The 12552-nt window shown below is 41.2% G+C and overlaps 1 protein-coding gene and 1 long non-coding RNA gene across 5 annotated transcripts in view; one reads left to right on the forward strand and one right to left on the reverse strand.

The window, feature by feature from the left end:
* The window catches only part of LOC148043371 (uncharacterized), a 481921-nt gene that overhangs the window by 178746 nt on the left and 290623 nt on the right, over window positions 1-12552 (reverse strand). The gene's annotated exons all lie outside the window — the stretch shown is intronic.
* The window catches only part of RASAL2 (RAS protein activator like 2), a 269272-nt gene that overhangs the window by 116799 nt on the left and 139921 nt on the right, over window positions 1-12552 (forward strand). For all 4 annotated transcript variants that reach the window (XM_087726825.1, XM_087726824.1, XM_087726823.1 and 1 more), the window contains exon 2: window positions 9491-9618. In XM_087726825.1, the coding sequence (XP_087582951.1) occupies window positions 9491-9618 (128 nt within the window). The remainder of the gene's footprint in view (window positions 1-9490; window positions 9619-12552) is intronic.

Genomic DNA, 12552 nt, shown 5'->3' on the forward strand with positions numbered 1-12552 from the left:
TGTCAAGCAATATGTAATTTCTTCTAAATTCTGAAACAAGGTTTAATAAGAGCCCCATATCTTATTTTACTGGATATTTATTATAGGGCAACCTATTCTGTTTTACTGTGTGTGTGTGTGTGTGTGTGTGTGTGTGTGTGTGTGTGTGTGTGTGTGTGTGTTATTTGTGCTGATAAAAAAAACACAAATATAACAAAGGCAACAGTAAAAATATTGGGTTTCTGTCGTGATGGACTCTTGTGACGAGCCGATTGACAGATGATGGAAGCAGTTAGCTCCCTCCCATAATTGGGGCTTACCAGGGATTGTGACTCTAAATAAATATATATATATATATATATATATATATATATATATATATAGTATATATAGTAAGGATATGGCTAGCTGATGAGAGCTAAATAGCTTGAAATAGATCTATACTAGTCTTCCTTTATTTATTTATCAGCACAAATAAAAACACACACACATATATATATATATATATATATATATATATATATATATATATATATATATATACACACATACATACATATACATACATACATACATACATACATACATACAATTTGTTTTCTGAGGTTTTCGCGGGTTATTCGGGTTTTCTCCCGCGTAAAATTGGAGGTGTCTTGGCAACGTTTCGACGAAGTCTCATTCGTCATCTTCAGGTTTCGTGCTTGCCAGACTGCAACTGCACCATTAGCCACTTTAAACCCCTCCTATCCTTACATGAAACACAAACCCCCAACCAATCAGAACACACCTCCACCCAATCAGAACACAGCCAAGCTCCCACCCAATCAGCTCAAACCCCCACTGGCAGTTAAAAGGAAGAAACAGCCGAGATCTCACATTGCTCCTGGAAGCACGAAGCCTGAAGATGACGAATGAGACTTTGTCGAAACGTCGCCAAGACACCTCCAATTTTACGCGGGAGAAAACCCGAATAACCAAAGACATATATATGTGTCTGTGTGTGTGTGTGTGTGTGTGTGTTGTATTTGTGCTGATAAATAAATAAAGTATATATATATATATATACACACACACACATATACATACACATACATACAATGCAATGAATTTGTCATGTCTCTTTTAATAAACTTTTATTTTCCCCATGTAACCATTAATATTTCTCTTTCTCTCCCCCACTCTCTCTGCAGATGACAACATTTATGTGTTTTCTAAATCTTTCTTAATCCATATTTTTATTAATTCATTCCCAAATGCTGATCCGCGATGCAGTCCGAAAACAAAATATCTGCTACTTATTGAAACTCCAGCTTCCTCAAATGTGGTTAATACTGTTTAGTAGCCCTCATACAATTCCGCATATTATTATACTTTTTAGATGTTTAGATGCCCTGGTTTGATTTGGTAGATAATTTGGGGAAGGATCTTGATACACTGCTGGAATTGCAATGCAAATTATAAATAGTTGCAGCGATTAGAGATGTAATCCAATAGATTAATTATAGACAACTCCCAATTTTTTCACATTGTTTGCCTTCCTGGCTGCGGTTTTTGGAAGGCTTGCAAATTCCTTTCTTGCTGTATAACTGCCCCAACATGGATATTTTCATGATGTCACCAGAGCCAAGCCCCGTTCAAAGGACACATTATTTTTTATAACTTCAGATGATTAGCGTGTCATTCAACAAGTAAATTTTGTAGTGGTAGAAGTATATCTATCTGTGAGAGTTCCCTTGTGAAGTTGCAGATTTGACAGTTGTTACCTGCAACCTGCAGATAGTTACAGGGCTTGGTTTTTACACTGAGGCTCTATGCTCCAAAATTGCTTATAATTTTGAAATCTTTTAAAGTGTATATCTTGTAATATTGAGGATAAATAGGTCTTTAACATTTAGATAAAGCTTACGTCTTTTTTGCACCTTGTTCTTCACTTTTATCAAACGGTTAACTTTCTTGATAATTGGTCATTGTTCCTGAGAATCTTGAATGGTAGTTCATCCAATTTTGGGTTTTATTATTGCAACCTGAACTTGAAGAAACTAATTTGATCGATGAGAGTTTGATTGAGTTGAGCCAAACTTAGTTTCAACTAATCCTTGCAGATGAAATGTACTCATGCTATTTGGTCATAAAAAATATAAGCTTGAACAGTTCAGTTTGACTGTGAAGCCTTCTCAGAAGCTAATTTATACTGACAGAGAAATGGCATATTTCCAGCAGGGTGACCTTATGGAAATGAATCTCCTGTAAAAAGATCTATTGTTCTCGAAGCTATTGGAATCTCTTACTTTTCACAAAAGGGTTTATCCACATGCCATAAACCATATGGAGCCGTGGAGCAGAAGGGTGAATAAAGACTAAATATTCTTTGGGAATATTTGGTTGCCATCTAGTGGAGATGAATATCCTTGTTCCTTACAGATAGTTGCAGTATTTCATTTCTCAGTCTCTGAAATAGAATGAAAATAGCAAGAGCTCAAAATACATCAACTATATATGTAGTGATAAATCAGTTATTAATTTTTATCAAGGGAGGCAGAAGAGAACTGATATAGTATAGAGTTTTGTTACCATTAATCTTGTGCAAAAGCTTGTATATTAGTTTTTGATACACTATATTAGGTAGTATTGAAGATAAATGCTTTTGGGTGAGAAAGAATATTGCTGGATATGATGATATATATTACCGTTGTTTATTACCATTTATTTCATTTTGTGAAGGAAAAAAATGTTAGCTATAATAAAAAAATTTTTAAAAAAAATCCAGGTTATGCATTGTAGAACGACGTGACATTCTAATATCTCAACAGGCATAAAATGCAATTTGTAAAATCTTAATTTATTTTAAGTCAACATTTTGAGAATATGTGATTCATTTCAGAAAGAAGAAAAACTTATAGCTCTCTATCTCTCTCCCTCCCTCCTCCCTCCCACTCCCATCTAATTTCTTAAAAATCACACAAGAGATTTATTTGTTTGATTTTTAATTTCTGTTTGCTTCTGAAGGCAACAGCTAGCACAGAGACTGACAAGCAGGTTTTTAAGCAATACCCTCTATTTATTTGACAGACCTATCCCTTATTTCAACAAGTGACAGAGCAGTTATCCAGGGAAATAATCCATTATAAAGCATCGTGGAGCCATCTATAAATCTATTATTTTGAGAGGTGAAATGCCCTCACTAGGATGCGATCATCAAAATATAATAGGGTGCCTATAGCTGGCTGCTGAAAATAAAAAAGCATTTTGGAAACACAACAGCAAAACAAGTTCCATCTTCCATTGTTGAATATTCGTCATGGCCTTCTTGTTGCTGCTGGTTTCCAAGGCTACCAGAGTAGGAAATACAGAACAAGCTTTGATATTCAATCCTAAATTAGACATTTATTAGACTTGTGTTTCCCTCTGCTTAAAAAATATATTAGAGATCCACAAATTCTTTAACGATTCTCCTCTCCCTCCCAATCAAGTTTTTAGGTCTTGGAGAGTCTCAGAACCGTATGATTGAAGTTATCAAATCCTTAACTGAGATTTGGAGATGGAAGGAGAATTTTTCACAAATCGCTTTTGTGGTATAAGAATGACCCTTGAATTGAAGCTCACAGTTTTTCAATGAAGCACATAAAAGAAAATAAATTTAATATATAGGAAAGTAAGAAAACCCGGATACAAAATAGGTAGCAAAATGCAAACTATTGTTTCTTTTGCTCAGTAATCCAGTAAGGATTTTCAAAATCCTTTTTGGAAAATATGCATTTGTATTTACATAGCACATTTGCATATCTTATCCTCACTTAATCACCTACATTATTTATGTCAAATTTGCAAGGGTTTATATTTTTCATTACTGAAAATGTGTACCTTCCATTATTACAGTATTCACATTCCTGCATTTTAATACTACAAGTGTGTCTGGTTCATTGACACATAAAAATCATTATAGGTATGCCTGAGCCCTCTTGTTGTTTAAAGCAGTTTCAAGAAGAATGATATAATTAAAACTGTTACGGACATCTAGGGATTAAACTCCATTCCCATGGAAGGTCTTGTTTAAAATACGGAAATTAAGATAAATAGAACATTATTTCTTCAGCCAAAAATTCATTCAGAGAAGTTTATAGTCAACATAAATAAAACTTACAATCTTTATATATAGAAATAAACAAAAAGAATGGTGAAAGATAGAAATAAGGTAAGCAAAATCATTTCAATGATAAGAAAAACAATAAGCCTGTGAATAAGAAGTTTAAGGGTTTCCAGGCAAGTATAACAAGTGTTTTTAAAACTTGACTTTATGATAGAGAACATTTCGGTGTGGTCATAGAAATGAAAAAGGATGAAAAATGATAGGACATAAAGAGCCATAAACAATGAGAATGTTAAAAAAAAGATAGAACTTTGAAAGTGATGAGAAACCAGTGAAAGAAGTAAATATGCTTCAGTGGGAAATGCTGTGATCATTTGGAGAATGATTGATTGATTGATTTCGATTTATAGGCCACCCAATCCCGGAGGACTCCGGGCGGCTTACAACCAAGGGGAAAAAAAGAATAATAAAGAAATGAAAATAAAACAAGCTAAAATCAACACACATACATACGTTATGATCGGGGCTGGACCTCAACAATGAAGTCAACAGCCCCAGGCCTGCCGGAATAGCCAGGTTTTAACAGCTTTTCTGAAGGCCATGATAGTGGGTAGGGTCCGGATTTCTGGGGGTAGCTCATTCCACAGGGTCAATGCAGCCACAGAGAAGGCTCTCCTCCGGGGAGCCGCCAGCCGACATTGTCTGGCTGACGGCATCTGAAGGAGGTCCACCCTGTGGGATCTCACCGGCCATTGGGAGGAATGTGGCAGTAGGCGGTCTCGCAGATATGCTGGCCCTAAGCCATGTAGGGCTTTAAAGGTAATAACCAACACCTTGAATTGCATCCGGAAACCAATAGGTAGCCAGCGCAGCTCGCGGAGGATAGGTGTAACGTGGGTGTACCTAGGTACACCCAATATCGCTTGCGCGGCTGCATTCTGGACTAGTTGCAGTCTCCGAACACTTTTCAAGGGTAGCCCCATGTAGAGCACGTTGCAGTAATCCAGCCTTGAGGTGACTAGGTGGCGCAGTGGGTAGAGGTGGCGCAGTGGGTAGAGTGCAGTACTGCAGGCTACTTCAGCTGACTGCTATCTGCAGTTCGGTGGTTCAAATCTCACCGGCTCAAGGTTGACTCAGCCTTCCATCCTTCCGAGGTGGGTAAAATGAGCACCCAGACTGTGGGGGCAATATGCTGACTCTGTAAACCGCTTAGAGAGGGCTGAAAGCCCTATGAAGCGGTATATAAGTCTAACTGCTATTGCTATTGCTAGGGTGTGAGTGACCGTTTGGAGTGCCTCCCGATCCAAGTATGGCCGCAATTGATGCACCAGACGAACCTGGGCAAAGGGCCCCCCTGGTCACAGCTGACAAATGATAGTATGATAGGAAGGAAAAACCAGCAAGGTTTGGCTCTTTATGCATTTTCTAAAGTTAATGGAGCTCCATTAATGATGTGTGTGTGTGTGTGTGTGTGTGTGTGTGTGTGTGTGTGTGTGTGTGTTTGAACTTTTCCTTTGTGCCTTTCCCTCTTGCCATGGATTCACCACCCACTAGTGGTGAAGTTTGATTTACAAGTGATGCGACTACAGTACCGTACTTTTGGCCAAGGTCAGTGAAAATGAAGAGTACTTCTGAGTCATATAGAAAACGCAGATTGTCCTGTATGGATTTATAAATACATTTACAGAAATAACAACCTTACGTTTCCTCCTGTTTTGAATTTCTTTTGCAGTCCATTAGTTGTCTGCTTGATGCTTGGTTTTTAAAAACTATAAATGAGTCATCCCATTCAGAAGGACTCAAGGGAAGTTGGAAACAACATGTCATATGCCAAGTCTAATAATAAATGCTTAATTAAATAATATAATCTTAATTTTGTACTTCGGTTTTTTGACTCTTGGTAATAATCTCCATCAAAACTAAAAAAAAAGTTTCTCTTGAAACTCGAAAGAACATAGTATTTGCGATAGAGGTGATTATCTAGCTCAGGTGTAGGATGAGGGTGGAGGTTTATTTTCTTGTGGGTTGTTTTTTGGATACTTGAGAGACCGCCTCCTGCCAATTACCTCCTCGCGACCAATTAGATCACACAGATTAGGCCTCCTCCGAATCCCATCTGCCAGTCAGTGTCGACTGGCAACTACGCGGAGGAGCGGCTTCTCGGTAGTAGCTCCGACCCTTTGGAACGATCTCCCCGTGGAGATTCGTACCCTCACCACCCTCCAGACCTTCCGCACAGCCCTCAGAATCTGGCTATCCCGTCAGGCCTGGGGCTAAAGATTTAACCCACCCCCACCCGAATGGCATGAATGTTGTGTTCTTTTTAATTATGTATTGTTCTTATGTGTCATTGTTTGTATCCCCTTCCCCATGAGTTGTAAGCCGCCCTGAGTCCCCCCAGGGAAAAGGGCGGCCTATAAATAAACTTTCAAATTCAAATTCAAATTCCTAATGTATGAAACAGGCTAGGTAACATCTTCAGCAGAGTTCAGGGGATATTAGTGTCAGTGTTCTTCTGCTTATAAAGGCTTTGTGTGGTCAGTAGGTCTGGTGATGAGACCATGTCAGGTAAGAATCACATTAGGTGAGGGTCTTGTGGTGGGTCTTGTGATTGGGTCAGGCGTGGGTTGCATCTTGTGATGGGTCATGTCAGGTGAGGGTCATTGGGAGGTGAAGAGCTGGTTGGAGGCTTTCATGGCTTGGTTGAGGGTCATGGCTGTGTCTGGCTGTGCGGTTGATTTCAATTCTCGGGTTCATAGGCTGGTTGTAAATCAATATTCAATGTTTATTACACTTGTATGCCGCCCTATTCCCGAGGGACTCAGGGCGGCTAACAAACAAGGTGGGGAGGGGGGAAATACAAAAAACAAACAAAGACAAAAACCAATACAAAAAACAGCTTAAAAACAACGCAACAGTCGCAACAATTCAAGTGGGGCTGGGAACTCATCAGCTCCAGGCCTGCTGGAACAGCCAGGTCTTGATAGCTTTGCGGAAAGTCTGAAGGGTGGTGAGGATCCGAATCTTCACAGGGAGATCGTTCCAGAGGGCCAGAGCAGCCACAGAGAAGGCCCTCCCCCGAGGGGTCGACAGTCGACATTGGCTAGCGGATGGTATTCAGAGGAGGCCTAATCTGTGGGATCTAATTGGTCGTAGGGAGGTAATTGGCAGGAGGCGGTCTCTCAAGTATCAATGTATCTGTTGATGGAATTGCTTGCAGAATGCCAGGCTTGTACATGGTAGGTGCTAGTGTGACTGGTGATTCTTGTATTGCTTCAATATAAGAAAATTCATAAAGAGCCAAAGCCTTCTGGTTTTTCCTTCCTACAATTTCTCCAAGAGATAGTATTAGATAAGAAATGTAAAACATGGTTCAGATAGTCTTTGATTTATGACCATAATTGGAACCAAAACCAGCAAGATGTCCATTTATTATATGAAAATAATTTAATAAATACTACTTTAATAATACTACAAATAATAACAACAGCATCGATCCCTTGGATAGTCCTTGAGGATATTGACCTGTTGTGACCCGGCCGGAGCTGTTGGAGCTGCCGCCAGACTCCGACAGCGAGGGGTCTTATGAGTCGGCCTTGGAGGAGGTGGAGGACTCTGGACAGGATGTCGACTCTGAGCAGGGTGAGGAGAGACTGGTTGACCACCAGGTAGCGGCAGAGTCTTGGATCAAAGGGAATGTTCAGGAAAACATTTGGGAGTTGTTTCAGGATGCACGCAGACAAAGGACTACTTGACGTAAAGAACAACTGCGTAATTGTAGGAGATGATTGTGCTTAGCTGATGATGATTAAGATCCTCTCCTGATTATAAAAGAGACTGTTTGTGCCACGCCCTGTTGGCAGGAGTCAACGTTCTCGTTCACGTCCACGAATTAAGAGAAACCAACTTGGAGAAGTGCTTTGTTGGGAGAGCTTGTTTGCATTGACTAGGTTTGGAGTAATTGCTGCCAGAGTGCTTATCTCTTTGTTTATTTTGGGCTTGCAGCCAACGAGAGTCTGGACTGATTCAAAGTATTCTTATTTACCTTTGCTTTTGGCTTTCGTTCCTGGACGGCGGAGTGGGGTCAGAACATTGGCCACTTTGGGAAACTCTAGTTTAGACTGATTTAGATGTCATACCAAAATTTAGTTTGATCCTTTGCCTGAGCTTCTGCACATAAAGAGCCAGAGACATGTCCTTGGAGAAAATATCTGTTATTGTCACAAATATTCTTGGCTTCCTTCCACTCCTTCCCAAGACAGTTCTTCCCCAAAAGACATATTTCCATCAATCTATGGTTCACTAAAACTAGCTCTTCAATGCATACGTATTTTCAAAGTCACTCACAATGGATTCTTTTTAGATTTGGAATTCTGAAACAGTATTCTGTAGACTCTCTATACATAATGTCTAGGTTTCTTTATATAGAGAGCATGAGTAATGTCTCCACTTTAAATTATTCTCTATCTGAAAAGTCCTATAGGAATATTCAAAGTTTTGTTGTTGTTTCAGTATGTTTTTAGAGGCGTCAACTAGAGAAGCAGTTTGATGGCCATTGAAATCAATGAACAAGATTGTTTTTTTTACAGAGTTTCTTGCTGTTGTGGCATTTTCCTGCAGTAGCATGGATTTTGTATCTACGCATTTTCAACTGTTTTGCAGTTCTGTGATTTTATCATCTCAGTCATTAGAATATTTAATAGACATACTGTAGGTGGATACCAGGGATGTGCAGTTGGATTTTTTTTACAAATATAGTAAGCAATACAGTTCTGACCCCCTCGTTCCACACCAAAGCACACTCCGAGCCAAAGATAAGTTATGGCATTTAATTAACAGACAGGCAGGTCCTTGGCAGCAAACCGGCACAGATAAGTCTTGGCAGCAATCCAGCTTGCCAAGCTCACAAAAATGTTCTCCAACATTCGTTCCTGTGTTGACTTCTGCAAGAGGGGCGTGTGCAGAAGCAGTCCTTTTATAGTCTCAAGAGGAGCATAATGACCATCAGCTGAGTGCAATTACCTCCTGAAACTGCACAACTGTTCCTGATGCCTATTAGCTCTTCTGTGCCTGGCATCCAGGAACAACTCACTGCTGACCTCAGGCTCACTCTCCCTTGTCTCCTCCCCACTGGTCCAAAACTCAGGTGCCTCCTGATGGCCAACCAGCCTCTCTGCGCCCTGCTCAGAGTCGGAACCCTGTCCAGGGTCCTCCACATCCTCCAGAGCCGACTCATAGGGCCCGTCGCTGTCGGAGTCTGGTGGCAGCTCCAACGGCTCCTGCTGGGCCACAACACAATACTATAAGATGCAGTTCTGACTATGTCCCAGAGGGAATAAACATGCATAGGTTTGCTGTGCTAAATCTATATTTTTCAGCTGAGGGGGTAACTGACATGTTCCAATTATGCTTTTTTTTTTACAGATGTGAAAGGACCTGCAACTCATAGACTATCTTGTGGTCAGTCCCCTGATTCAGAAACTATAATATGGGAGACAAAGTACTGTATTCTGACCAACAATCAGCTTGTGTTGCTGAACAAGGAAAAGGAGGTAAGAGAGACTTTGTTTCTTCTGACTTAGCAACATTTGAATAGATTCCAGTTTGCTTGTTTAAAGTTATGTGCATTTCATCCATTACCCTGAAAGGTTTCCAGACTTCCTATGCTTCCTTATTTCTCCCTGCCACCCTACCCCACCTGTTCTGACCCCCCTCGTCCCACACCAACACACTCCAAGCCAAAGATACTTTACGGAATTTATTCACAGACAGACAGGTCCTTGGCAGCAAACCGGCACAGACAAGCCTTGGCAGCAATCCAGCCTGCCAAGCTCACAATAGTGTTCTCCAACATTAGTTAATGCATTGACTTCTGCAAAAGGGGCAGTCCTTTTATAGTCTGGAGAGCAGCCTAAGTACCACCAGCTGAGTGCAATTACCTCCTGTAACTGCGTAATTGTTCCTTACGCCTATTAGCTCTCCGGTGCCGGGCATCCAGGAACAACTCACTGCTGATGTCCGGATCACACTCCCTTGTCTCCTCCCCACCGGTCCAAGGCTCAGGTGCCTCCTGGTGGCCAACCAGGCTCTCTGTGCTCTGCTCGGAGTCAGAACCTTGTCCAGGTCCTCCACATCCCCCAAAACCGACTCATAGGGCCCCTTGCTGTCGAAGTCTGGTGGCAGTTCGAACGGCTCCTGCTGGACCACAACACCCACCCATCCAATTTGAAGATAGAAATCTCACTGATTACATATGGCTTCTGGATGCAATTCTAGGTGCTGGTTTATCACCTGTAAAGTCCTTCATAGGGCCTGGCTACGTCAGGGACCATTATTTTCCATATCATTTACCCACATGGTGAATTCAGTTAGAGTGGGCATCCCCTGGGTCCTCTCAAGTGAACAAGGTCATCTTCTAGGACCTAGGAACTATATCTTTCCAGGGAAAATTACTGCCCTCTGGAATACACCTCCCCGAAGATCAATACGTGTAGTCCTCGACATATGAACCATAATTTATTTCTGTTGCCAAGTGAGGCAGTAAATAAGTGAGATAGTTTTGTAACTTCTGCCCCATTTTACAACAAAGTTTGTAAAGTGAATCACTGCAGTTATTAAGTTATAACATGTTTGTTAAGCAAATCTGGTCAGAAAGGATGATCACATGACTCTGGGAACCTGCAACTGTCACAATACATGTCAATTGCCAAGCATCCAAATTTTGATCATGTCACCATGGAGATGTTGCATTAGTCATAAGTGTGAAAAACTGTCACTTTTTTCCAATGGAGTAATATCAAAAAGTAACTAAACAAATGGATTTAAGACATTCATTAATTAACCTGACTAACATCTAAAACGCCTATCGGATTGAGGGGACTTTGGTGCTCTCTGAGCTGGGTTGTTTTCTTGCAGATGTTTTATTACCCAAACTAGGTAACATCACCATGGAAATGTTACCTAGTTTGTGTTCTGTCCCCCCCTTCTCGGCTCATTAACGAACGGCAGGCAGACAAACTTAAAAGGAACTTTCTTTATCAGTTCTCGGCTCAGACTGGCTGCGAGCCCAAAAATAACATAAATAAAGTCTCTGACCAGATAACAAATAGCAATAGCAATAGCAGTAGACTTATATACCGCTTCATAGGGCTTTCAGCCCTCTCTAAGCAGTTTACAGAGAGTCAGCATATTGCCCCCAACAATCTGGGTCCTCATTTTACCCACCTTGGAAGGATGGAAGGCTGAGTCAACCCTGAGCCGGTGAGATTTGAACCACTGAACTGCTGATCTAGCAGTAGCCTGCAGTGCTGCATTTAACCACTGCGCCACCTCGGCCAAACAAAAACTCTTACAACGCAATGCACTTCTCCAAGTGTATCCTTGAATTAGGGTTACAGGAAACAAAGCACTTCTCCAAGTGTATCTTACATAAACCACGACCGATGATCAATCAATGTTGAACGAACCAAGGAACGTTGACTCCTGCAACCAGGGCGTGGCACCATCCGTCCTTTTATCCCCAGAACACGCCACTCACGAGCCCCAGCTGCAGTGTTAATCTTGCATCCTGAAAAGACTCACAGAAGGCATCTGCTGAGTCACAACAGTTTGACACAACAGAACCACAGAACATGATGATGAAATACAAAACAGGGGTGTCAAACTTAAGGCCCGCAGCCCGGATCCGGCCCGCAATGTGGTTGGATCCAGCCTGTGTGGCCATCCTGGAAAATGTAAGGGGCTGTTCTATGTCGCTTTGGCCTACTCACGTGGGTCTACTCATGTTGTTTTGGAACAATCTATCCAGTGTGAAGAGGAAATATCAGGCCAGCATACCCAATGCAAAGAGGAAACCTGCCAGCAGTTTAGGGAGTGGCATCAAGCTGCTCATGCTCCCCCCAGTCAGCCACGTCCCCCCCAAAGTCAACCACAGCCCTGATGCAGCCCTCAATGAAATTGAGTTTGATACCCTTGCTCTAGAATATGGAAGAAACTGACTGAAGATCATTTGGATCCTCAATAGTAAACTTTGAGAAATCCTGGAGCTTCTGGGAGGTGACAGAAAGTTGGATAAGAGCAAATATCGTGACCCGACAAATGCGCGTCCAACAACAGCGCACCGACAAAACCGCGGTGATGAAACTGCGACGTCGATAGCGCGCCCACAAAGGCGCGACGACAAAAGAGCACCGACAGAAGTGCGATTAGGGTTAAGGTAAGGGTTAGGGCAGTGATGGGCAACCTTTTTGGCGTGGTGTGTCAAAAATCAGCAAAAAATCGAGCATAACTCGCATTGTGTGTCACTTCGACAAAAACATAATTTTGCGCAATTTATAGTTTAAACTACAAAAATGTATAATTGCAATATATAATTGTATTTAATAAACCAAAAACAAATTATTTAACATACCTGCTTAGTAACTTCTTTGTTCATCAGTCGATTTCGTATGTTGCCCTTGATATTATTGAACTTGTTTGGGGTGCCG

Source organism: Thamnophis sirtalis, unplaced genomic scaffold (genome assembly GCF_051295495.1).
Source record: "Thamnophis sirtalis isolate CommonGarterSnake01/CBP01778 unplaced genomic scaffold, rThaSir2_p1.2 scaffold_12, whole genome shotgun sequence".
NCBI classification, from domain to species: domain Eukaryota; kingdom Metazoa; phylum Chordata; class Lepidosauria; order Squamata; family Natricidae; genus Thamnophis; species Thamnophis sirtalis.